Below are 24353 nucleotides of genomic sequence, written 5' to 3' on the forward strand. Positions count from 1 at the left end.
TGATATTCAAAAGTTGGGGAAAAAAAGAGAGTTGCTGTTGTTGGGAGATTTCAATCTGCCGGATGTAGATTGGAAGGTTCTGTCTGCAGAATCGGAAAGAAGTAGAGAGATCGTGGATGCTTTTCAAAGTGCTTTGCTCAGACAAATGTTGTCAGAACCCACGAGGAAGGGAGCGACGCTAGATCTGGTACTCACAAATGGGGATAATGTGTCAAATGTCCGAGTGGGTGCCCACCTGGGCAGCAGTGACCATCAAACGGTTTGGTTTGATATAACAGCTAAAGTGGAGAGCAGCCACTCAAAACTCAAAGTCCTGGATTTCAAGCGTGCTGACTTTAGTAAAATGGGGGAATACCTGAGGAAGGAGCTGATGGGAGGAAATACAAGAAGTGGAAGGACAGTGGTCCAGGCTGAAAGAAGCTATAAATAGGGCCACGAACCTTTATGTAAGGAAAGTAAATAAAAGCAAGAGAAAAAGGAAACCGATATGGTTCTCCAAGCAAGTGGCTGAGAAAATAAAGGCTAAAGAGTTGGCGTTCCAGAAATACAAAAAAACTCAAGAAAAGGGACACGAGGAGGAATACCGGATGAAACTGAAAGAAGCCAAGAGAGAGATACGTCTGGCGAAAGCGCAAACGGAAGAACAAATGGCTAGAAATGTAAGGAGGGGTGGCAAAATTTTCTTCAGGTATATTAGTGAAAGGAGAATGACTGACTAAAAAGGGAATTGTGAAACTAAAAGATACTGTGGATAATGATGAAGAAAAAGCAAATTTGCTAAATAGATACTTCTATTCTGTTTTCACAGAAGAAAATCCTGGAGAAGGACCGCGATGGACTGCAAAAAGTACAAATGAGATTGAAGTGGATAGAGCACCGTTCACGGAAGAGAGTGTGTATGAACAACTTGAAAAGCTAAAGGTGGACAAAGCCATGGGACCGGATGGGATCCACCCTAGGATATTGAGGGAGCTCAGAGAGGTTCTGGCGGGTCCTCTTAAAGATTTGTTTAATAAATCCTTGGAGACGGGAGAGGTTTCGAGGGATTGGAGATCGGCGGATGTGGTCCCTCTTCACAAAAGTGGTGATAGGGAAGAAGCTGGAAACTACAGGCTGGTAAGCCTCACTTCGGTTATTGGAAAAGTAATGGAAGCAATGCTGAAGGAAAGGATAGTGAATTTCCTGGAAGCCAATAAGTTGCAAGATCCGAGACAACATGGTTTTACCAAAGGGAAATCGTGCCAAACGAACCTCATTGAATTCTTTGATTGGGTGACAGGAGAATTGAATCAGGGACGAGCTATGGACGTAATCTACTTAGATTTCAGCAAAGCTTTTGACACGGTTCCCCACAGGAGGCTCTTAAATAAACTGGATGGGCTGAAGATAGGACCCAAAGTGGTGAACTGGATTAGGAACTGGTTGACAGACAGACGCCAGAGGGTGGTGGTGAATGGAATTCGCTCGGAGGAGCGAAAGGTGAGTAGTGGAGTGCCTCAAGGATCAGTGCTGGGGCCGATTCTGTTCAGTATATTTGTGAGTGACATTGCCGAAGAGTTAGAAGGTAAAGTTTGCCTATTTGCAGATGATACTAAGATCTGTAACAGAGTGGACACCCCAGAGGGAGTGGAAAACATGAAAAAGGACCTACGGAAGCTAGAAGAATGGTCTAAGGTTTGGCAATTAAAATTCAATGCGAAGAAATGCAAAGAGATGCACTTAGGGAGTAGAAATCCACGGGAGACGTATGTGTTAGGCGGGGAGAGTCTGATAGGTACGGATGGGGAGAGGGATCTTGGGGTGATAGTATCTGAGGATTTGAAGGTGACGAAACAGTGTGACAAGGCGGTGGCCCTAGCTAGAAGGTTGTTAGGCTGTATAGAGAGAGGTGTGACCAGCAGAAGAAAGGGGGTGTTGATGCTCCTGTAGAAGTCGTTGGTGAGGCCCCCACCTGGAGTATTGTGTTCAATTCTGGAGGCAGTATCTTGTTAAGGATGTAAAAAGAATTGAAGCGGTGCAAAGAAAAGCTACGAGAATGGTATGGGATTTGCGTTACAAGACGTATGAGGAGAGACTTGCGGACCTGAACATGTACACTCTGGAGGAAAGGAGAAACAGGGGTGATATGATACAGACGTTCAAATATTTGAAAGGTATTAATCTGCAAACGAACCTTTTCCGGAGATGCGAAGGCAGTAGAACGAGAGGACATGAAATGAGATTGAAGGGGGGCAGACTCAAGAAAAATGTCAGGAAGTATTTTTTCACGGAGAGAGTAGTGGATGCTTGGAATGCCCTCCCGCGGGAGGTGGTGGAAACGAAAACGGTAACGGAATTCAAACATGCGTGGGATAAACATAAAGGAATTCTGCTCAGAAGGAATGGATCCTAAGGAGCTTAGACGAGATTGGGTGGCAAAGCCGGTGGCGGGAGACGGAGATGGTGCTGGGCAGACTTATACGGTCTGTGCCAGAGCCGATGGTGGGAGGCGGGACTGGTGGTTGTGAGGCGGGGATAGTGCTGGGCAGACTTATATGGTCTGTGCTCGGAAAAGGACATTTACAAATCAAGGTACGGTATACACAAAAAGTAGCACATGTGAGTTTATCTTGTTGGGCAGACTGGATGGACTGCGCAGGTCTTTTTCTGCCGTCATCTACTATGTTACAATGTAATAATGCCTTATGGCCTTTTCTTTTAGGAAACTAGCAAAACCTTTTTTAAACCCCACTAAGCTAACTGCTTTTACTACATTCTCTGGCAACAAATTACAGAGTTTAAATTACACATTGAGTGAAGAAATATTTTCTCCGATTCATTTTAAATTTACTACTTTATAACTTCATTCCGTGCCCCCTTGTCCTAGTATTTTTGGAAAGAGTAAACAAGTGATTCACGTCTACCCGTTCCACTCACTCATTAAAGAGTGACTAATAGAATTGTTAATCTCATAATCATTCAGATTTATTGTAATGTATATTTAAGTTGCATTCCTTTCCTCATTATAGGGTTGCAATAAAGAGGAAGAATCCATAGTTAGTCGAACACCAGATGCGGTTACAAGATTAGACCTTTCCCCCATAAGGCCTTTCATCCCTTCTATGAGCTATACCAGTACATCCCAAACTTTTATCCAGTATGACCCCATTTTAACATTTAAGCTCAGGTGACCACAAAATTGCAGCCACCCCCCCCCCCGAACCCTTCTCTCATCTATATCCCCCTCCCTCCACTTACCAAATCATGAAGGAGGCAATAGTGGTGGCAGAAGTCAGCACAGGGACCCTGGGTGTCAGTATGCACTTGCAGCCTTCAGTACTAGTCTCAGGAAGCCTATACAGGAAGAGGGGGCATTCACTGGCTGACAGGCCCCATGCTAACAGTACCGAGCAGAGGCTTACAGTGGAGGTCCAGTGTGAGGGAGAGCAGGTCTATTTCTATGACCCCCATCTACTGATGATGTTGACCCCATTTGGAGTCCTAAACTACAGTTTGTGACTCGCTGACTTATGCAATCTCTTCATGTAGAGGTCTCTCTGACCCTTCTTGATAGGGCACATGAAGGAGGAAGGGCCTTGTATATGTGAAGGATGGCCCTTAAAACATCTTGCAAAGTAACCTCCAGAACTTCAATAATGTACCCTTTTATTTGAAGAAACCTTTAGCTTGGTGTGTGCTCGGTAGGGAGCTGCAATCCAGTCAAGATGATGTGAGGAAAGTGCACTTCTGGCACCACAGCTGAAAATGTTCTGTCTCTGAAGTGTGGAATGATCTCCCGATAGGGGATAACGAGAACTAAAATTTTGATTCAGGAAGAAAGTTAAAATCTTCCTGTTTCCTTAACTAAGAGTGACAGCATAAGAATGGGGCATGGAATCTGTGGGTTTTGTATGGGGCTTTCTGGGTGGTGGGGGATTCAGAAGGTTGTGGTTTGTCTTCCTTATTTTGATCATTTCAATTAAATCAACTTCCTGTGCTTGCGCAAAAGTACGATTACTATAATAATATCAATTCACATAATCACTGACCAATAATTAATAAAATTATTTTTTATTATCTATACAAAAATACACTAAACATTAAAACTTTCTAGCTAAACTGAAAAAAATACTGGCTGTTACAATATAATCCACATGTGTTACAAAATCAGTCATACTGAAAGTCACGCGTGATTCAAGATCCCATTCATTCCATCATGGGCTTGTTTTCACTCAATTCAAACCTCCTCCTTAGCAAAACAACTCACAATTAGGAATATTTTCAAAGCACTTTGGGAGGCTAAGTTCCATAGGTTTCAATGGAACTTTGGGAGGCTAAGTGCTTTGAAAATGAGCCTCATTTAATGTCTCATATCTCAAACTGCTATCTTGTAAAAGTCCCAGTACTCTCTTGTCAAATGGTAAGATGTTCTCACACTCAGTGTACCCAATATATCTTTTCAGTTTCAAAGGTATTGTTGCTGGAATTTTTCACCACTTAGTGGATCAAATGGTCCACTACAAAGACACAACATTGTGTTTCGCCATCCGGTGTCCTCAGGAGACTAAACTATAACATACAACAAATCTCATTTACAATCCTATTGAACACTCTCTCCGAGGACAAGCAGGCCATTAATTCTCACAATTGGATAACGTGATCCCATGTTGCCTGGTCCAGAGCTTGTAACAAGCTTTAAAAAACAAAGCTTTGTGGAGCATGGGAGCCGCTCCACTACGCATGTACAAGTGCCTTCCCACCTGCCATGAAAGTGCATTTACCACAGTTACTTTTCTACGGTGAGGAGGGGTTGTTTTTCTGCTGTCTCCTCACACTGCTTGGAGCTTCTCTAGTGTCTTTTTGCATTTTTTCTTTCTGCCTTTATTTTTTAGTCCGCCTCCTCTGTTTACCCCATATTCTTTTAGTTTATTTTTCCAAAGTTTTTAAGTTTTATTTTCCGTTTGTCATTAGGCCACATTTAGGCGTTGACTTTGGCCGGGTTTCTTCCTTTCTTTTTCTGGTGCCTTGCCCCTTTTTCAGGTACTATTGATTCGTTTGATTTAGCTGCGGAAGTTTTTCTGTCCATGTCCACGAAAGTTCCCAGTGGCTTCAAGCACTGTACCCGGTACCTGGTGCATCGGTGGTGGACCATCTCTGGCAAAGACACCCATTCCCGGTGTCTTCGATGGAAAGGGCCTGATCACAGCCCTGCTGTGTCCTCTTCTTTGGATGAAGAAGAGAACCCAGGTGTCCAGAGAGGCTCAACGTGAGAATTTTTGGAGCCAGGTCCGATTCCTCAGCATTGGCGTTCATGGGACCTGCAGGTCTGATTCCTTGGCATTGACATTGTGACCTGCACCAGCATCGTGAGTATCGGTTTGCATAGCTGCTATGAGACCCATGGACAGTGGGAGCAGTGGTGCTTCAAGTGGGTCTCCACCTGTCTCGATGTCGACTGCTGGGCAGGGTCCCCGGGACCGTCCAGCATCAGACGTGATCCCGAGGCAACGTGAGAATTTGATGTCCTCGTTGGCACTGAGGAGCCTCGCAAGAAGCATCGGCATCAGTCATCCTTCACGCACGATACTGGGAGCTCTGGAACGTCGAGGGATTCTGTACCTGAGAAGCGTCGGTGCTGGGAGGACAGCTCCCCTTTTATCCAGGAGGTGCTGATGCATCAGTCTCCTAGCAGCCAGGACCCACCTCCCCTCTCGGCCCCATCAGTTCTGCAGCCTGTCTCAGAGCCGGCACCCCAGCCTTTCCCGGTGTCTGTCCTTGATGAATGTATCCGGGCCTTGCTTCCTGGGCTGCTGGATGGCCTCTTGCAACATCGGGGGTGCTTTCACCTGTTTTCCACCAATGTTGAGGGGGGTACCAATTTGGGTGGCACACCAGTGTCGCAAGCAACCCGAGCCCGTACCCCCCTCGATGTCGTCAGTGGAGGAAGCTTCGCTGAAGTTGAGGCGGGAGCCAACTCCTCCGCCCCTCTCAAGGGTCTCAGTCTCAGCCCTCTGTCGCTTCCCTCACCTCCGCATTCTGCCCGCTCCTCGGCCTCGTCCCCGGGATAGGGAGCGTCGTCCGTGCTGCTTGGGCCGGCGTTCCGACGCTGCTCCCCTCCCGTTTGCTGCATTGGATGTCAGGGCGGTGCGGCACCCTTGCCCTTTGGCCGCCGTTGCTGTTGGAGCGCCAGCCATCTTGGGGTCCCTGCACTCCGGGACGAGGTGTTCTCTTCTGGGTGTGGGGCCCGAGAACTCGGGCCACGCCTCCCACGCCCGGATTGGCCAGTGGCCTCGTGGTTCCGCCCACTCCTGTTGGCTGGCCAATCTACATTCCACTTCCTGGCCAGCTGTTGGTTGTCTTTCAGGAGGGGAGGGGGTATTTAAGGAGCAGCTCTTTCCCTTCAACTTTGCTTCGGCTTCTACTTTTGTAGATCTGCCTGTGCGTCTGAGTGACTTGTCTGTTACTACTAGCTGCTTGACCTGATCTGACATCTGCTTGGAACCTGACTACTATCTGCTTGCCGCCTGCCCTGACCTCTGCTTGGAACACGACTACTCTCTGCTTGCTGCCTGACCTGACCTCTGCTTGGAGTGGAGGAGTGGCCTACTGGTTAGGGTGGTGGACTTTGTCCTGGGGAACTGAGGAACTGAGTTCGATTCCCGGCACAGGCAGCTCCTTGTGACTCTGAGCAAGTCACTTAACCCTCCATTGCCCCATGTAAACCGCATTGAGCCTGCCATGAGTGGGAAAGCGCGGGGTACAAATGTAACAAAAAAAAAAAAATCCGACTACTCCCTGCTGGCTGCCTGACCTGACCTCTGCTTTGAACCCAACTATTCTCCGCTGGCTGCTTGCCCCGACTACTACTCTGTCCCAACCCTCTGTTGCTGACCCAACTCTAGCTTCTGACTGAGTCCAGCCTTCTCTTGCCTGTTGTCTGCGGCCGTCTGACCCCTGCAGTATCCGGAAGTCCTGCGGGCTGCATGCACCTGAGGGCTCAACCCTCAGGGAACGGTGGTCCTCCCAGGTGAAGCCTCGGGGTTTGTGCGGCTGCCCGACTGGGCGCAGGCTAAAGACCTCATCACTGTGCTCCGTCTGGGCACAAGGGCTCACGAACGTGATACCCTTCCATGAGGAGTTCTTGTCTGACCCCGATGAGGAATGCTTAGGGGTGTCAGTGGAGGATCCAAGGTACTTTTCAGAGGATTAGTCCAATGGTATCTACTCTGAACCCTCCCCTCCGCAGGAAAGGAGAAAATTTCCCCCGGAGTGCCTTTCATTTCCCCCTTTTGTGAAGGAAATGGCTGAGGCCATTCCATTTCATTTGGAAGTGGAGGACAAGCCCAGGGCCAAGATACTTGAGGTCCTGGACTACCAGTCTCCTTGGGAGGCTGTGACTGTCCCTCTTCATGAAGTACTCCAGGAAGTCCTTGTTCGGAATTGGGAGTCCCCTCTGCCAGTCTGGCCCCAATTGCCTCATCATTCCATGGTGGTGGAATCTGCCCTCAAGAGCCAGGATTTCTAGAGGCTATGCCTTGGCACCCCCAGGCAGAGAAGCTAGAACTCTGGACTTAAGAGGAAGATGTTCCAGGCCTCAATGCTCTTGTCCTGTATACAATCTTACCCGCTCTTTGAGGGTGTACTTGCAGAACTCAGTGCGCAATTTTGCTAGACTTAGCTGACTCCCACCGGAGCAGGCTGAGTCGGTATGCCAAGCAGCAAAAGGCATGTTGTAAGTTCTTGGCCAGGGGTGCCTGCAACACTTTTGACGTGGCATCTAGGATCTCTACCCAGAATACTGCAATGCGCAGGCTCTCATGGCTGCACGTTTTCTGACTTGGAACCTTTGGTCCAGCAAAGGTGCCCAATGCTGGGGGGATAGCCTTTTTGGAGAGAAGGCTGAGGAGGTTGCTGACAAAATTAAGAAATATACTAATACCATCTCTTTTCTGTCCTGCCTTCTGCAACTGCTTCCTCATCTAGGAAATTTTTTGGTAAGTTGCGGCTCGGCAGATGTTGAGGTTGTTGGGCCACATGGTGTCCACAGTATGTGTAACACTCATGACACACCTTTACATGAGGTCAGTCCAATGGACTCTGGCTTCTCAGTGGTGTCAAACCACAGGAAGTGAAGAAGATGTTATCCTAGTGTCCCCAGAGCTTGTTTGCTCTCTTGGTGGTGGACCATTTGAGCCCATTTGACTCTGGGACTTCCATTCTACTTCCTCAGCCACAAAAAGTGCTGACGACAGATGCATCTCTTCTGGGTTGGGGAGCTCATGTGGATGAGCTTCACACTCAAGGAGCTTGATCCACCGAGGAACAGATCTTTGAGATCAATCTTCTGGAGTGCCGGGCGATCTGGAATGCTCTAAAGGCTTTCAGAGATTGACTTTCTCACCAAATTGTGCTCATTCAAACAGACAATCATGTTAACAAGTGGGCGGGAGGGGGGAAGGATATCATGTCAGGAGGCTGTCTGGATATAGTGCTGGCCTCGCCGGCATGGCATATTCCTTTGAGCCGCTTATCTGGCAGGCAAAAATAAGTCTGGCCAACAGGCTGAGCAAGGTTATGCAACCGCACGAGTCGTCTCTCAACATGGGCGTTGCCTGCAAAATCTTTTGATCCTGGGGCACCCTCTTTGTAGATTTCTTTGCCACTCAACTGAATCAAAGTCCCTCAGTTCTGTTCCAGGCTTCAGGCCAACGGCAGATAGCATCGGATGCCTTCCTCCGTCTTTGGGGGACAGGTCGTCTTTATGCATATTCTCCCATTCCTCTTGTGGGGAAGACTTTGTTGAAACTCGAGTAAGACCACGGGACCATGATCTTGATTGTGTCTTACTGGCCTCGGCAGATCTGGTTCCCTCTATATCTGGAGTTATCCTCCAAAAAACTGTGGAGATTGGACTGTTTTCCGACCCTCATCATGCAGAACAAGGGATCTCTTCTGCATGCCAACCTTCAGTCTGGCCCTCACAGCCTGGATGTTGAGAGCCTAGAATTTGCTTTCTTGGGGGTCTTTCAGAGGGTGTCTCCTAGGTCTCGCTGGCTTCCAGAAAAGATTACACCAAGAGGTGTTATTGTTTCAAATGGAGGAGACTTGCCATCTGATGTGAGGGTAAAGCCCTAGATCCTCTTTCTTGCCCTACACAGACCCTGCTTGAATACCTTCTACATCTTTCTGAGTCTGGTCTGAAGACCAACTCAGGGTTCATATCGGTGCAATTAGTGCTTATCAACATGTAGAGGGTAAGCACATCTCTGGACAACCTCTAGTTGTTTGCTACATGTGAGGTTTGCTTTTGTCAAAGCCCCCTATCAAACCTTTACCTGTGTCATGGGACCTAAATGTTGTTCTCATCCAACTGATGAAAGCTCCTTTTGGGCCACTGAATTTCTACAATCTGATGTACTTGACCTGGGAAGGTCATTTTCTTGGTGGCTATTGCTTCAGCTCATAGGGTCAATGACCTTCAGGCTCTAATAGTGGAAGCACCTTATACTAAGTTTTATCACAACAGTGTAGTCCTCTGCATCCACCCTAAGTTCCTGCCAAAGGTTGTGTCAGAGTTCCATCTGTAGCAGGTATTCTCTGAGGACAGCAGGCCTTATATTCTCACAACCCCCCCCCCCCCCCCCCCGCCTCCACTTGGCTGTCTGTTATTTTTTCCTTTTTGTTATGATGTAGTATCTAACTGCAGTAACCATGCTGTCGTGGTGGACGGGAAAGCACTTGCGCATGTGTGATTTGAGCAGCTCCCGTGCTCCACAAAGCTCTGTTTTTAAGCTTGTTACAAGCTCCACACTGGGCAACGTGAGATCGCGTTACCCAATTGCGAGAATATAAGGCCTGCTGTCCTCAGAGAATACCTGCTACAGGTAAGTATCTTCGCTTTACCACACACCCCTCATATTTCAAATACATTTACCATATACTGCAATTGAAATATAAGGGGTGGGTGGTAAAGTTGAATATGATTGTAAACGAGGTTTGTTGTAGTTTAGTCTTGTGAGGATGCCGGATGGTGAAACACAATGTTGTGTAGAGGACTAAAGACCAAGTGGTGAAAAATTTCAGTGACAACACCTTTGAAACATCTTACCATTTGACAAGAGAGTATTGGGACTGTTACAAGATTGGCGGTTTGAGATATGAGACATTGCGAGCTGTTTTGCCAAGGAGGAGGTTTGAATTCACATGGACATTAGATAATTGGGTAAAGACAAGCTCTTGATGGAGTGAATGGGATCTTGAATCACGAGTGACTTTCAGTAAATTGTGCTGATTGTTTTTGTAACACATATGGATTATATTGTAACAGCCAGTTGTTTTTTTTCCAGTTGAATAGCAGGTAGTTTTGATGGAATTGACCTTTATTTTGATCATTGGTTTCACTATAGCAGTTACTTTCATGTCATTTTTATATGTATGTTTTCTTCATTACTTGTGTGTTTAAATGCATCGTTAATTGTTTGACTTGTGGAACTTTTGCACATTTTTTTTTTGTAAGGTACCTCATCACTGGTCTGGGGATGCAGTATAATTGATCAAGTAATAAAAACTGCAAATAAGCCACCCTCAGTTGTGATTCTGTTCTAGAATTGAAAGAACTGAACGGCTCCATGACAACACAAGAAATGGCTAAGAAGATTGAAACACTGAAAAAAGAGTGTGTCCAGTATGATGAGAAACTTCAGAGAATCAGAAGTGCAACCAACCACGTGACACCTGAAGAAAAAGAAAAGGTGACCAAGGCTGACATTTTTTATTCTTTTCTATTTGATTATGTACAGTGTCCAGTTCAGAATTCTGGTTTTATATTTGTACAGCTAGGTGGTAGAGCCAAGGGCAAATCTCTTGACTACCTTCGGCTGGTAGCAGGTGTACCCGAGCCAGAACTTTAAACTTATGAACAAAGGACTCTTTGAAGCGGAAGAGGTCCCCATAGTGGACAGGCGCCATCGTCTGAAGACATTGATACATGTTTTATCAGACTGCCTGCTCTTTCAGGTCTAAAGGCGCTTGCTTGCTTAGTTCCCTCTCTGCAAACATTTTGCTTTGAGGACACCAAGAGAAGTACCTTCTTGGTTGTTGCACCGAGAGAGTGAATCAGCTACCATTACCTCGGCGACTGCAAAAAGACATATCTACTTTAGAATTCAACAATTTTTATGATGACTATGCATAAGATATACATATCACATCTTGGCTACACAGTAATCCCAATGCATACAAAATTTCTATTATTTCTATTGTACATGCCGTCATCTAATTTTCAAAATTGCTCCCTTCTCCCTCCCCTTCCCTCCCTTATGCTCTGATGCCACAATATTTGTCAATAAACATTCAAATTAAACTGAACTTATCTATAGCCTTATGTGCAGACTATCAACCAGACATTTACATTTGCTCCTAAGCTATTCTCCATACTTTTTATTATTAGCAATTATTGTCAACAGTTGAAGGTATTAGTCTCCTACGGGTGCCCACTGCTCCCAGATGGGTCTGGAGACCTACTCAATAATATATGAAGATTAAATTGTCTGGTAATGTGTACCTCAGGCCCATGTCTACAGATCTTACCCAATTAGTCGTTTATAATCCCTCCCCCCTACCACCTTCCCATCTCTAACCTCCCTCTATTGTGTTTATAGCTCTCCCATAAGAAATATTTCATCTACTAAAAGAATTGGTGAACTCTCCCTTAATTGTATCATTCTCTTACATACCAAGTTGGCCCCCCAATTGATTAAGAACAGCACTACAAGCTCGTGGGGCAAGATTATTTATGTAACCTTTCCAAATTAGATAAAATTCTCTTTGTTTCTTAAATTTTAAATGCACCTCCCGTAATTCCATTAATAATAATGCATGCAGTCTATTACGCCACTGCCAATAGGAAGGCGCCTCTTGCTGAACCCAATTAGCTAGGATGCATTTTTTACCTATAAGATATGCCCTATATAATAGCAAATTGTGATGAACAGCACCAGCTCCTCTCAATGGCCCCAGTCCCAGCAATGCACTCTCCGGTTTCAATGGCACTGGTTTATTCAAAATACGTCCCATGTAACTATTCCGTTTTATCCAAAAATTCTGTATCTCTGGACATTCCCAAAAAGCATGAAAATAGGAACACACTGTTCCCCCGCGTTTACTACAACTCTGTGATTCCCCCCCCCCCCCCCGCCCCCCCATTTTATAGAGTCTCAACGTAGAGGTATACGCTCGAAACAGTACTCTACCCTGACATTCCCGAAGATCTGCACTATACAACAAAATGGCCGCCGACAATGTCATGTTGTCTGTTGGCTCCGGTTGCCTAATTTTCGCAACGCCGCAAATCGGGTAAGAACCGAGTTAAAACAGGCTAATATTGATCATCGTGCCGGTCATTAGCTACAGCTGGGCTGTAAACGGCCTGAAATCGGACTGCCTTCACGCCGGAATTGGCTGCCTTTGAATATCGCGCTGACAGCTGCTCAAGTTGCTTCCTACCTCCCTGACCGACAAGCAAGCTGGAATTGAACTTCAATCGGGCAAAGACTACACACCTCGCTACGGCTGACATCGTTATTCACAGTGGCGGGGCGACATTTACCTTTGCTCGCCGCCTCGTCAGGTCCCCAATTATCGTTAATCTAGTGGCTCAACCATTGGTTCTGAGGCCTGCCTGGTCTGTGTTGCTCGGTCGGCGCGGTGTTTTTCTTTGTCCCTCTGTGGGCAGTCGGCGCTCTTTTCTTTGCCGTCTTACGGGCACTATCAGCGTGAGGGTGCTGTGTAGCGGGAGTCGGGGAGCTCGGAAGGGTGCTCCTCTCCATCTGGGCCGTTAATCCGTGGTTCGCCGGGTTAATTGTTCGGCGGTGGCGGGTTAACGGTTCTTCTTGGTGCCTGAGGGTGTCCGGTTCCTGCTGCACGTCCTCCTGCCCGACTGCTTCCTGCTGGTTTAGCTTCAACCCTGCTCAACGAAGCCTCGCCTTTGCTGCCATCTGCTGGGCTCTTCTGGTCAGGACACGCAACTTAATCTCAGCTTCTCTCACTTAGGATACCTTCATCTAGCTACCTGCTCTTGCCAACTTAACAACTTTTCCAAGATTTGTCCGTATTGGCCCTGCCACCTGTCAACTGTCTTCTGCGATCCTCAATTCTTTAAGGATGTCCCGTCAAGTACTTCTAATTTTCTACTTTTCCACCCTTATCCACTTTTCACTCACCTCAACGGAATCCACATACAACTTTATACCAGTGGTTTCACATACACGGAGATTACCAGCTCGCCTCCGTTACCACGATGCTGCCCACTTGGATTATACGTCTGTTCAGTTCCCATCGGCAGCACGCTCTAATATCCCAAGGCATCTTTTGACTATCCCATGCACAAAGAAGCAGGATACTCAGTTTCTCTCTCTGCGAGTTGGCTATATCAATGCTAGATCAGTTGTGAATAAGCCTGAGCTTCTATCAGACTGGATCACTACAGAGGATCTTGACATCCTGTTCATCACAGAAACCTGGTTACGAGTGTCTAAGGATCCCATTCTGCTTGACCTCTGTCCGGAGGGCTACAAAATTGTCCACTGGGACAGGAAAGTCAAAAGGGGCGGTGGCCTAGCCATCATTTACCGCTCACACCTCATTGTAGAAACCGGCACTGACCTCCTCTCCCCGTCTCTCGAAGTTGCTGCAGTAAATATTCATCATAGCACGCTCCATAATCACCTGGTCTGTGTTTTATTCTACAGGCCACCAATCAACTGGCATATTAATCAAACCGACCTCTTGGACTTTTTCTCTTCTGTCTGCATTGCCAGCCCAAATATCATTATATTGGGGGACCTTAATCTTCATCTGGACAATCTAAGCTCCCCGGATACGCGTCAATTTCTGGATTTCCTCCTTCTCTGGGACCTAAAGTGTCCGGAAGTTTGTCCTTCTCATTCAAAAGGCCATTCCTTAGATCTCTTCACCTTTAAATTCCTGGGTGATGCCAATTTTCACCTTACCGATATCCGCTGGACTGAAGTGGCCTGGTCTGATCACTACAAGCTCCAATTCACCTTGAGCTGGCTAAGATCAGGTCTACACCATAGCCACCCTATACACACTTACAGCTCGAGAGGCGCAATTGACATTCCTCTATTTTGGAAGTCAGTCTACAGCTCTGCCTGGACAGAGCCAGCCGATTCTGTACGATATCTCAAAGCCTGGGATGACAAATGCAGGAGTGTTCTGGACTCTATAACTCAAGTCTTCCTATTCCCGTAGTTCCACACCTTGGTTTTCTACTGATCTAAAATCTCTGAAAACCGAAACACGGAGGCTTGAGCGTGCATGGCACAAAAAAAAAGACAGGTCTAGCGCTAGAAGCCTGGAAAGTTTGCCACCGCAAATATAAGTATGCCATCAAGAAAGCCAAGCGCTTGTACTTTTCCATGAAACTAAAAACTGCAGGTAAAGATTACAAAAAGCTAAACCAGCTCTTGAACTCGTTTCTCGCCACAAATAAGCTGGAGACCTCTGGGGACGACCCACCTTCGGCGGACCTGCTTGCTACTTATTTCAAGGACAAAATAGAAGTTCTCAGGTCAACGCTTACTAGTTCCCCAGCAGATGTGGATGACTTCTTAGATTCACTGGATCCGTGCTCTGCTTACTGTCCAGCCGATCGCACTTGGACTGCCTTTGAAAGTGTTCCTGTAGACCACGTTTCAAAAGTTCTCCGGAAGTTCTCAAACAAGTATTGTGGTTTGGATGCTTGCCCCAGTCACCTTCTAAAAGCGGCCCCGAAGCGCTTCACCGTCGACCTGACTTCCTATCTTAATTACATGTTGAACCATGGCATCTTCCCCCCTGAGCATGGCAGAATTCTTCTCACACCCATCCCAAAGAATCCAAAGATAAGAGCCAACGTCACATCAAATTATCGGCCAGTGGCGTCCATACCGCTGATTGTCAAAGTTATGGACAGCTTGGTGAATACTCAGTTAAATGAATTCCTTGAAACCTTTGACATTCTGCACTACTCTCAGTCTGGTTTCCGTGCTCAGTTTAGCACTGAAACGGTTCTGGTCACAGCCCTGTCGGATTTTAAACGGGACATTTCTGTTGGTATGAAAATTTTACTGTTGCAGTTCGACATGTCCAGCGCGTTTGATATGGTGGACCTTACTACATCTACTAGACACACTAGGCATCGGAGGGTGCGTGTTACACTGGTTTAAGGGTTTTCTGTCAACAAGAACTTACCAAGTCAAAGGCACTCCAGATCATTCTGCACCTTGGAAAGCTTCTTGTGGGGTTCCCCAAGGTTCGCCCCTTTCTCCAACGCTATTCAATGTCATGCTGTTTCCCCTTGCCACCGCACTAGCAAACCTAGGCCTGAAACCATTTATCTACGCAGATGACATAACCATCTCCATCCCCTTCCATACCTCATTAGATGAAATCACAAATCTGATCGAAGTGAGTTTTTCTGTCTTGGAACATTGGGCTGAGGTATTCCGGTTTAAGATCAACAAAGACAAAACTCAGTGTCTTGTGCTTTCGTCCATCCATGCCAGATTTTCCACCAACTCCCTTGTTATTAAAGACCAGACCCTCCCTATTTCACAGAGCCTTAAACTTCTGGGTGTTGAGCTGGACCCTCACTTGCACCTGGATCCGCAAGTGCGAGTGGTCACCAAACGGATGTTCTATGCTATGTGGAGGCTGCGGCGTGTTAGGTTTTGTCTCACTAGAGAGCTCTTCCGCACTCTCGTTCACTGGCTAGTTCTGTCTCACCTGGACTACTGCAGTGGGATTTATGCAGGCTGCCAGGAGCATCTACTGAGGAAATTCCAGACTGCCCATAATACTGCTGCAAGACTCATCTTGGGCAAGCCGCACAGGGTTTCTGCGCAGCCCCTACGTTTCAACCTACACTGGCTACCTGTGAGAGAACGAATTGCATTCAAGATCTGTACTTTGACACATAAAATAATCTATGGCTTAGCTCCGGAATATATGATTCCTCTAATAGATCTCCCACCTAGAAATGCCATCACTACAGCACGCACCTTTTTACAACTCCATTATCCATCTTGCCGGGGTGTTAAATACAAGCTTCTTTTTGCTTCCACTTTCCACTACTCCAGCCCGATGACCTGGAACTCTCTTCCCCTGTACCTAAAGTCGCAAGCTGACCACCCTCTTTTCAAGAAGCTGCTGAAAACGTACCTTTTTGAACAAGTGTATTCCATTAGTGACTCTGCTGTTTAGTCATCCTAATTGCTGTTAACATTTTATCCTTATTCTACTGCTAAATTCATGTGCTGTATCTCTTAACTTTTGTAATTCATGGAAGCCACATTGTGTCTGCATTTGTGGGAAAATGTGGGGTAGAAATGAACCGTAAATAAATTTATTTTCTGTGGAATTTGCCGCATATTATTAACTATCATTTGTGTTGTTACTGCTGTTTGCAAATCTGCAGACCATTTGCACGAGAGGTGTAGAAGTTCTCTGTTTATTATGCTGCATTAATCGTTTATGAAGTAAAGATATCGATATTGCTTCCTCATTAGGTGTTTCAAAAGTTGGTCCAGCACATCAGTTACGTCCACCTCCAGCGACCTACGAGGAAGACTCGCAATATAGTGGGAGATCTGCTGATACACAAATTTATCCATCCACATTAATTCTCCTAACCCTAAATTGTCCAACTTCCGAATAGTTCCATCTGAGTCTACTATATCATGAAGCAGGACAATCCCTTTTTGACACCATCTTTTAAATCGGGAACTTTCTATACCTGGCAAAAAGTCTCCATTCCCTATAATAGGTAATAGTCTACTATGATGTTCATCAAAGTGCCAATCCCGACCCAATTCTTTCCATACCATCCGGAGAGGACGAATCACTATATTATTCCTTACGTGCACTGGCAAGGCACCGTGATGCGCCTGTAACACATACTGCAGCTTCAAAGGGCGTACCCAATCCTCTTCCACCCCCCTCGGGGTATAATGCGAAGTATCCCTCATCCAGTCTCCTATATGTCTCAACAAACACGCTTTATTGTATCGATACAGGTCTAAGACTCCAAAACCATCCCTGTACCAGGGATCCATCAGGTTCTGCCACTTTATTTGTGGCCGCGTCTTGTTCCAAAAAAATTTGGAAAGCATGCCCATCATGTTCTTCCAATCTCTTTTAGTAAAGTAGAGCGGCAGACCTGGACATAATATAGCCACTTTGGAAAAAGTATCATGTTATACAAGGAAATCCTCCCCGACAAGGGAATTGGCAACTATTTAGAGAGGACCACCTTCCCAGCAATCTCTTTGTATACCCAAATAAATGAACCATATTTACCCTGTATAATTGTGCTGGATCTCCCGACAGTTGTATACCCAAGTATGTGAACGAATGATCAGTTCTTCTGAATGGACAACTCCAGTTACCCCATTCCGCTTCCGGCACATATGTTTGTACCTTTGACTTGTCTAGGTTAAGGCAGAATCCTGAAAAATCACCAAACTCTCTAAATAGTTCCAAAATATTCGCTAATGACTCCCTTGGGTTCTGAAGGATTACCAAAAGATCATCCGCAAAAGCAGATATTTTAAATTGTTCAGTTCCTAGAGGCACTCCCTTCACATCAGTTGTATTCATAATGTCCCTTATCAAGGGATCCAACACCAGCACAAATAAAAGGGGTGAAAGCGGACACCCTTGTCTAGTACCTCTAGCAATGTCAAATTGTCTGGAAGTCACCCCATTTACTAACACTTCCACCACCGGATGATTATATATTGCTTTTATAGCCTCCATAAAAAAGCCCCTAATTCCATAGGCTTCCAGCGCCGCAAACATAAAATCCCATCGCACTCTATCAAAAGCTTTATGTGCGTCAAAGCTAACAAGAAGCGAGGGAGTCTTCGCTTGCTTAACTTGTTCCAGCGCCAGTAGGATCTTTCTCATATTCTTTGCCACTGATCGTCCCCTAACAAATCCCACCTGTGGGTCTGAGACCAAGCAAGGGAGAAATCTAGCCAACCTATTGGCCATTATCTTGGCCAATAATTTGGCCTCAAAGGATATTAAAGATATGGGCCTATATGATTCTGCTCTATCCGGGTCTTTCCCTGGCTTTAAGAGCACTATTATCTGCGCTGCTCTCAGCGAGCTTGGTAATTGTCCCTTGAGCACATGTGCATTTAGTACCCTTGCCATGCACGTTGCGATATCTTCAACCAGGAGTTTATACAGTTCTGCTGAAAAACCATCCACTCCCGGTGTTTTGTTCAATGGGCTGCTTCGTATATTCCATCTAACCTCATCCTCAGAAATTTCCGCTTCCAGTACGGTCTGCTGCCTATCTGTAAGTTGTGGGAGGTCTTTCCCTTGTAAATATGCCAGCGGGTCTTAACCCTCATCTTCCGGTGGGGAATACAGCTCGGCATAAAAACCTTCAAAGACCCTCACAATATCCTCGTTCCTATGATGTTTCACGCCTTGTGCAGCTTGAATCTGCGTCACCCATCTCCTACCCCCACCTGATGGACTAATCTCGCCAATAGTTTCCCCTGTTTATTAGCATGCTTGTACATCTGATATCTATAATATACCAAAGAGTGTTGTGCACGAGAATGGATTAATTGATTTAATTCTATCTGCGCCTCCATATATAGTTTTTTTTGGGCAATAGAGCGTGTCTTACCATAGCTCTGTCGAAGGCTCCTCACTCTAGCTTCCAGTCGAATCATCTCAGCCTCTTACTTTTTTCTTATGTGCTGAGTATGAAATAATGTGTCCCCTCAGCACAGCTTTAGCTGCTTCCCAAAAAAGTATTGGATTCGACTGGTAGCTATCCCCATTGAGCTCTGCATATTCGTTCCATTTGTCTTTTAGAAAGGCATGAAACATTGCATCATAATATAACGCTCTCGGAAATTTCCATTGAAACGGGCGTCTCAAATCACTATCCCATCTCAACGTTATCCATATCATAGCATGATCAGACACTTGTGTGGGGCCTATCTCCGCATGTGTCAGTACAGTGGTAATGTTGTGAGACAGTAACAAATAATCTATACGAGACTGCGTCCCATGTGCCCTGGAAAGGTGTGTCAAATCTCGTTCCCCTGGATGTAACAGGCGCCATGAATCTAACAGATCCAAAGCTGTGCACACCGATGGTACTCCCTTAGAGTAATCCACCTGTCTGAGCCTCGAGGGGCCGGTACTGTCAACCCATGGATCAAAAACCATATTAAAATCTCCTCCTACTATCACTGGGGTTTGCTCAAATTTATGTATCTGTCGAACAATATTCTGGAAAAACTTTTTGTCGTACTGATTTGGGGCATATATGTTAACCAGCAGAAGTGGCTTAGTCCCAAGTGTAACATGTTGTATAATATAACGGCCCTGTGGGTCTATAATCTTACGATTCAGTACACATTGCACCCCCTTACGGATCAATATAGCCACTCCTGCTTTTTTATTGAGTGCTGGGCTATTCACCACTTCCCCAACCCACCAGCGACATAGTTTGCTGTGTTCTAATGCAGTTAAATGTGTTTCCTGCAGCATGGCTATGTGTGCCTTATGTCTGTATATAACGTCTGCAATATCTTAGAGCGTTTAATGGGAGAATTTATCCCCCCCACATTCCATGAAATGATCTTTACCATCACTCCCCCTCAGTCATTCCATTGCTTATCATTTTTACCCGGTCATTCATTGGTAAGGGAGAGAGGTATCCCAGCTTACCTCTCTCCCCGGTCTTCATCCGCAACTCACCAAACCTTCTAGTCATTTTCAAGAGCTTCCCGCGTTTAATCCTATGGAATCCCAAACCCCTTCTCTCCCATTCCTGCCGCCCCCATTCTCCCCTGGCTCCCACCCTCCTCCCCCTCTCCTCCCCAACTCCCCCCCTCCCCCCCCAGTTCTTCAAGTTCTTTATGAGAACTCATCACGTATAGGTGCTCTCCGTCCCCCAATAATACATTCCCATCAGCCTAACGCGAACATATAATTAACCACAAACATAACTGTTTCCCGATCCCTCTTTTTCAATTAGCCATCCATCATCCATTCAAATATATCCCCCCAAACAAACCTTAAACTTCAATTGCTCTAACTTATTCCCCTGTTCAGCAAGCACAGTCTTAATTCTATACCCACAGTCACTTAATCTTGCATCTTCTCTGGGCTCCCCGTCGTTCTGGGGTGAACAGTATCACCTCGACGGCTCCTTGTACTGGTCTGATTCCCAATGTTCCTGCAACTCATGCCGTGCCTTCTTGCTGCAAACTGTTAAGAAACTCCTGGGCTTTGTTCACCTCCGCAAAGAGTTTCTCTGTTCCGCCATGATGAATTTTCAGCTTCACAGGATATATCAGGGCAAATCTGATTTTTCTCTGGTGTAACTCCGCGCAATTGGGCGAAAATTCCTTTCTGGCGGCTGCCATGTGCACTGAATAGTCTTGAAAACAAAGGATTTTCTGCCCTTTGTGGTTCAATTCTCCTCCAGAGCGTATCGCCTGCAAGATTGCTTGCTTGTGCCCATAATGCAGAATTTTTAGGATCACCGCACGAGGCCGCGCATTTCCCGCTCTTTTCGGGCCCAGCCGATGCGCTCTTTCAATCCTCAGCGGGCCCGGTAAGTTGTTGAGGCGTAAGGTTTTTGGGATCCAATTCTCCAAAAATGTGCCCAGCTCTGCTTCTTTAATTTGTTCTGTTATCCCAATTAGCCGCAGATTATTTCTTCTTGATCTGTTTTCAAGATCATCAATCTTGTTTTCTAAGTCCGTGATCCGTTTCAACAAGGCCCCCGTTGGCTGTTCAGATTCTGTCAGGCAGTCTTCAACATCACTAATGCGCTGCTGCATTTGATCTAGATCGAGGTGGAAGCCATCCAGCCGCTCGTGTGCCGCATCCGCACGATCGAAAATTGCTTGCAGCTTTTTATTGAGTGCAGCTTCCACCGCTGCAGTAACTTCGGCCGTGATTTCCGCTGTCCACACTGAACACACGCTTGAACTTGGGGATTGTTGTCCCGCGGCCATCTTAGGCTCCGCAGCCGTTTTACTCTTGTCCTTCTCTTTGCGCTGTATTTCGCTGCCATTCTGGTTTACTCGATCAGATCTTCCAGTCGTACAGCGTTCGATCTTTCTCTTGTCCCCTACAGGAGCAGGTAAGCCAATTAGTCCGCGTTATAGCTGGTTAAATTCGTTAGATGAGTGGGACTGGCAGGAGCGTTGTTCAGACACGTCTTCACTCCTGCATCGCACCACGTGATCTCCCCAAGACATATCTACTTTAAAGAAAGCTTTGAAAAGTCACCTATTTACGAGGGCATATAGAGCCTTGCTTGAGTAGGGTATTTTGACTGGAACTATTAGTCACAGCAGAGTACTATTATTGTTGCTGTTTATTTTGTAATTGTTTGTTGATGGTCTGTTTTGATTTTATGTATTTAGATTATTTATAACCATGGGGGTAGTTTGGGGGGGGGGGGGGGCATTGCCCACTTAAACCAGCTGCCTTTCCGGTATCCCAACCTCCCTCCACATGGGATCCAGTACATTGGCTGCCCTCCCGCTCCCTGCACCGCTATCCTCCTTCAACTTTCTGGGCAGCATCAGCTTTCCTGCTACAACTTCCTGTCCACGTAGACGAGACGCTGCAACAGAGGGAAAGCTTCCGGGACCACTGGAGGCTGTGTGCTTACCTCACTGACTGCCGGCGGCTCGGAAAGTTGAAAGAGGTCAGAGGTGCAGGGAGCAGGAGGGTAGCCAGTGTACTGGATCCCAAAGGGGGAGGAGGAGGTGGAGGAAATAAGAATGCTACATCTATGGGGGAGGGGAGAACCAGTTTTGCCCATGGCCAGTTTTGCAATGGGCAGGCCAGCTGCCAGCAGACCAGCACCACAAAAGCTGGTTCTTTGCCGTCCCAGGCTCCCTGTCCCCATGGGCAGACAGCTAGCTCTTTCCTTTCTCCCCCACCCCTTCCGCAAGTCTGGCTGGCGTCTTCTCCCTCTTCCCACGGTCCTCGATCAGCAGTGAGCTGCAGGCAGCACTGAAGGCACGCTGCTTCTGGCTGTCCTGGTCTGTCTTGCTGCCTACTTGCAGAAAGTTGAATCAAAAAAGGCGGGTCCAAGCAGCAAGATGGACTGGGGTAGCCAGAAACAGTGTGCCTTCAGTGCTGCCCGCAGCTCACTGCTGATTAAAGGAAGAAAGTGAGACACCAGAGAAGGTAAGAAATGCTAGACCCACAGTGGGGGAAGGGAGAAATGGAGGGGAAAGAGAGCAAAGCAGAGGATGTGTGAGAAGAGATGGTGAGAGACTGGATCTATGTAGGGAGGGAGAGAGAGAAAAATGCCAGACTGCAAGGGGGAGGGGACAGGATAGAGAAAGGGAGAGATGCTGGTCCAGGGTGGAGCATGTGTAGGAGCGGAGGAGAAAGGGAATATGCTGGACAAGGGATGGGACTGGAACACAGAGAAAAGATGCTTATAGAGCATACATTCATGTAGCAGTTTTTTTGTTTTGAGATGGCATCTCTCTCTTTCTCTCTCTATGGAATGCCCGGGCACACTTCTACGGTCTGTGCCCTGAGAATGGCAAGGACAAATCAAACTTTGGTATACATATAAAGAATCACATACCATGTAAAATGAGTTTATCTTGTTCAGCAGACTGGATGGACCGTACAGGTCTTGATCTGCTGTCATTTACTATGTTACTATGTAAAAGACATGTGAAGCAACCAAACTCCAAGACTGCGCACCTAATTAACAATCTTTAGCAAATTTCTGAAGGCATATCTGAAATGGGACCCTTATAAAAACTAAGATTAGGCTTTTGTTATTGACTGACTGTTTTATTGTACTTTGCCATGGGCAAAGGCGGAATATAAATAATAAACTTATAGTTACAACACAAGGCATGCTACCTTGCTCTAAGGTGGGAAGTTTCAAGTTTTATTAAGGACTTTCTATCCTGCCTATCAAACATGTCTAGGCGACTTACAATCTAATAGGGGGTGAGGAAAAATAAGCTAATGTACAATGAACAAACAAGACAGCTGACACAGCAGTTGCAGGAGAAGAACTACAATATCTCACAGGAAAGGGGAGAAGGGGAAAAAACACTAGGGAAACAGTTCTTGGGTGTCCCACACAATCTTGTTCAGTGCCCATAGGCCTCAAAAAATAGGTAAGTCTTTAAATCGGTTTTAAACTGAGGTAAAGTGGGAAGAATCTTCAAAACTTCTGAAGGGGGGCAGACTCAAGAAAAATGTCAGGAAGTATTTTTTCACGGAGAGAGTAGTGGATGCTTGGAATGCTCTCCCACGGGAGGTGGTGGAGAGGAAAACGGTAACGGAATTCAAATATGCGTGGGAATCCTGTTCCGAGGGAATGGATCCTCAGAAGCTTAGCTGAGATTAGGTGGCGGGGCTGGTGGTTGGGAGGCGAAGATATTGCTGGGCAGACTTATACGGTCTGTCCCAGAGCCGGTGGTTGGGAGGCAGGGATAGCGCTGGGCAGACTTATACGGTCTGTGCCCTGAAAATGACAGATACAAATCAAGGTAAGGTATACACAAAAAGTAGCACATATGAGTTTATCTTGTTGGGCAGACTGGATGGACCGTGCAGGTCTTTTTCTGCCGTCATCTACTACGTTACTATGTTACTATGTAAATGCTTCCACAGTTGGGAAGCTTGTACGGAAAATATGAAGCAGCATGCAATGGCAGAGGAACGCAGAATATGATATGGTTTATAAGGGAAAAGAAGGCTCCTCAGTGGCACAAATTTTATAGAATGTTGAGCGCAGTAGGAAAAAGAAATGGTCTAATAGATCTGATAAACCTGAACTGAAAAAAAGCAAGAAGCATCACAGAAGATACCCAAGGAAGAAAGGTCAATGGTACTATCAAGGAGAGCACCCAAAATCTTAACATTATCAGTCAAAGATACAGAGACAACATTCAGAAGAATTGGACTAGCCAAGACAGTGGCCGACCTAGAAGAGAAAAGAACGGTGCAAGATTATTCCAGATTAAGCAGCAAGCGATGGTGTGTAAGCAATACTGTATCTAATTTATGGTTAATGGTGGCTATCTGAGAGCTGTCAGAGAGGGGTCAATAGTACTAAGAACCTGAATGTCATACGCATAAACGAAGGAGACAAAGCCCAAGGACTGTAAAAGAGATAGTAATGGGGCCAAAAAGATATTAAAGAGGTAGAATGGAACCTTGGGGTACACCACAGGGCAAGGAGTAAAAGGTAGGGGAATTTGAAAAGAGACGGTATAGGTACGGCCAACAAAATAAGAGGTAAACCACGAAAGGATAGTACCTTCCAGGCCAATTCG

General features: G+C 46.2%; 1 protein-coding gene across 2 annotated transcripts in view; it reads left to right on the forward strand.

The window, feature by feature from the left end:
* Positions 1–24353, forward strand: part of PSMC3IP (PSMC3 interacting protein) — a 140485-nt gene that overhangs the window by 87127 nt on the left and 29005 nt on the right. For both annotated transcript variants that reach the window (XM_030221922.1, XM_030221923.1), the window contains exon 5: positions 10585–10730. In XM_030221922.1, the coding sequence (XP_030077782.1) occupies positions 10585–10730 (146 nt within the window). The remainder of the gene's footprint in view (positions 1–10584; positions 10731–24353) is intronic.

The sequence above is a fragment of the Microcaecilia unicolor genome, chromosome 12 (genome assembly GCF_901765095.1).
Source record: "Microcaecilia unicolor chromosome 12, aMicUni1.1, whole genome shotgun sequence".
In the NCBI taxonomy this organism is placed as follows: Eukaryota; Metazoa; Chordata; class Amphibia; order Gymnophiona; family Siphonopidae; genus Microcaecilia; species Microcaecilia unicolor.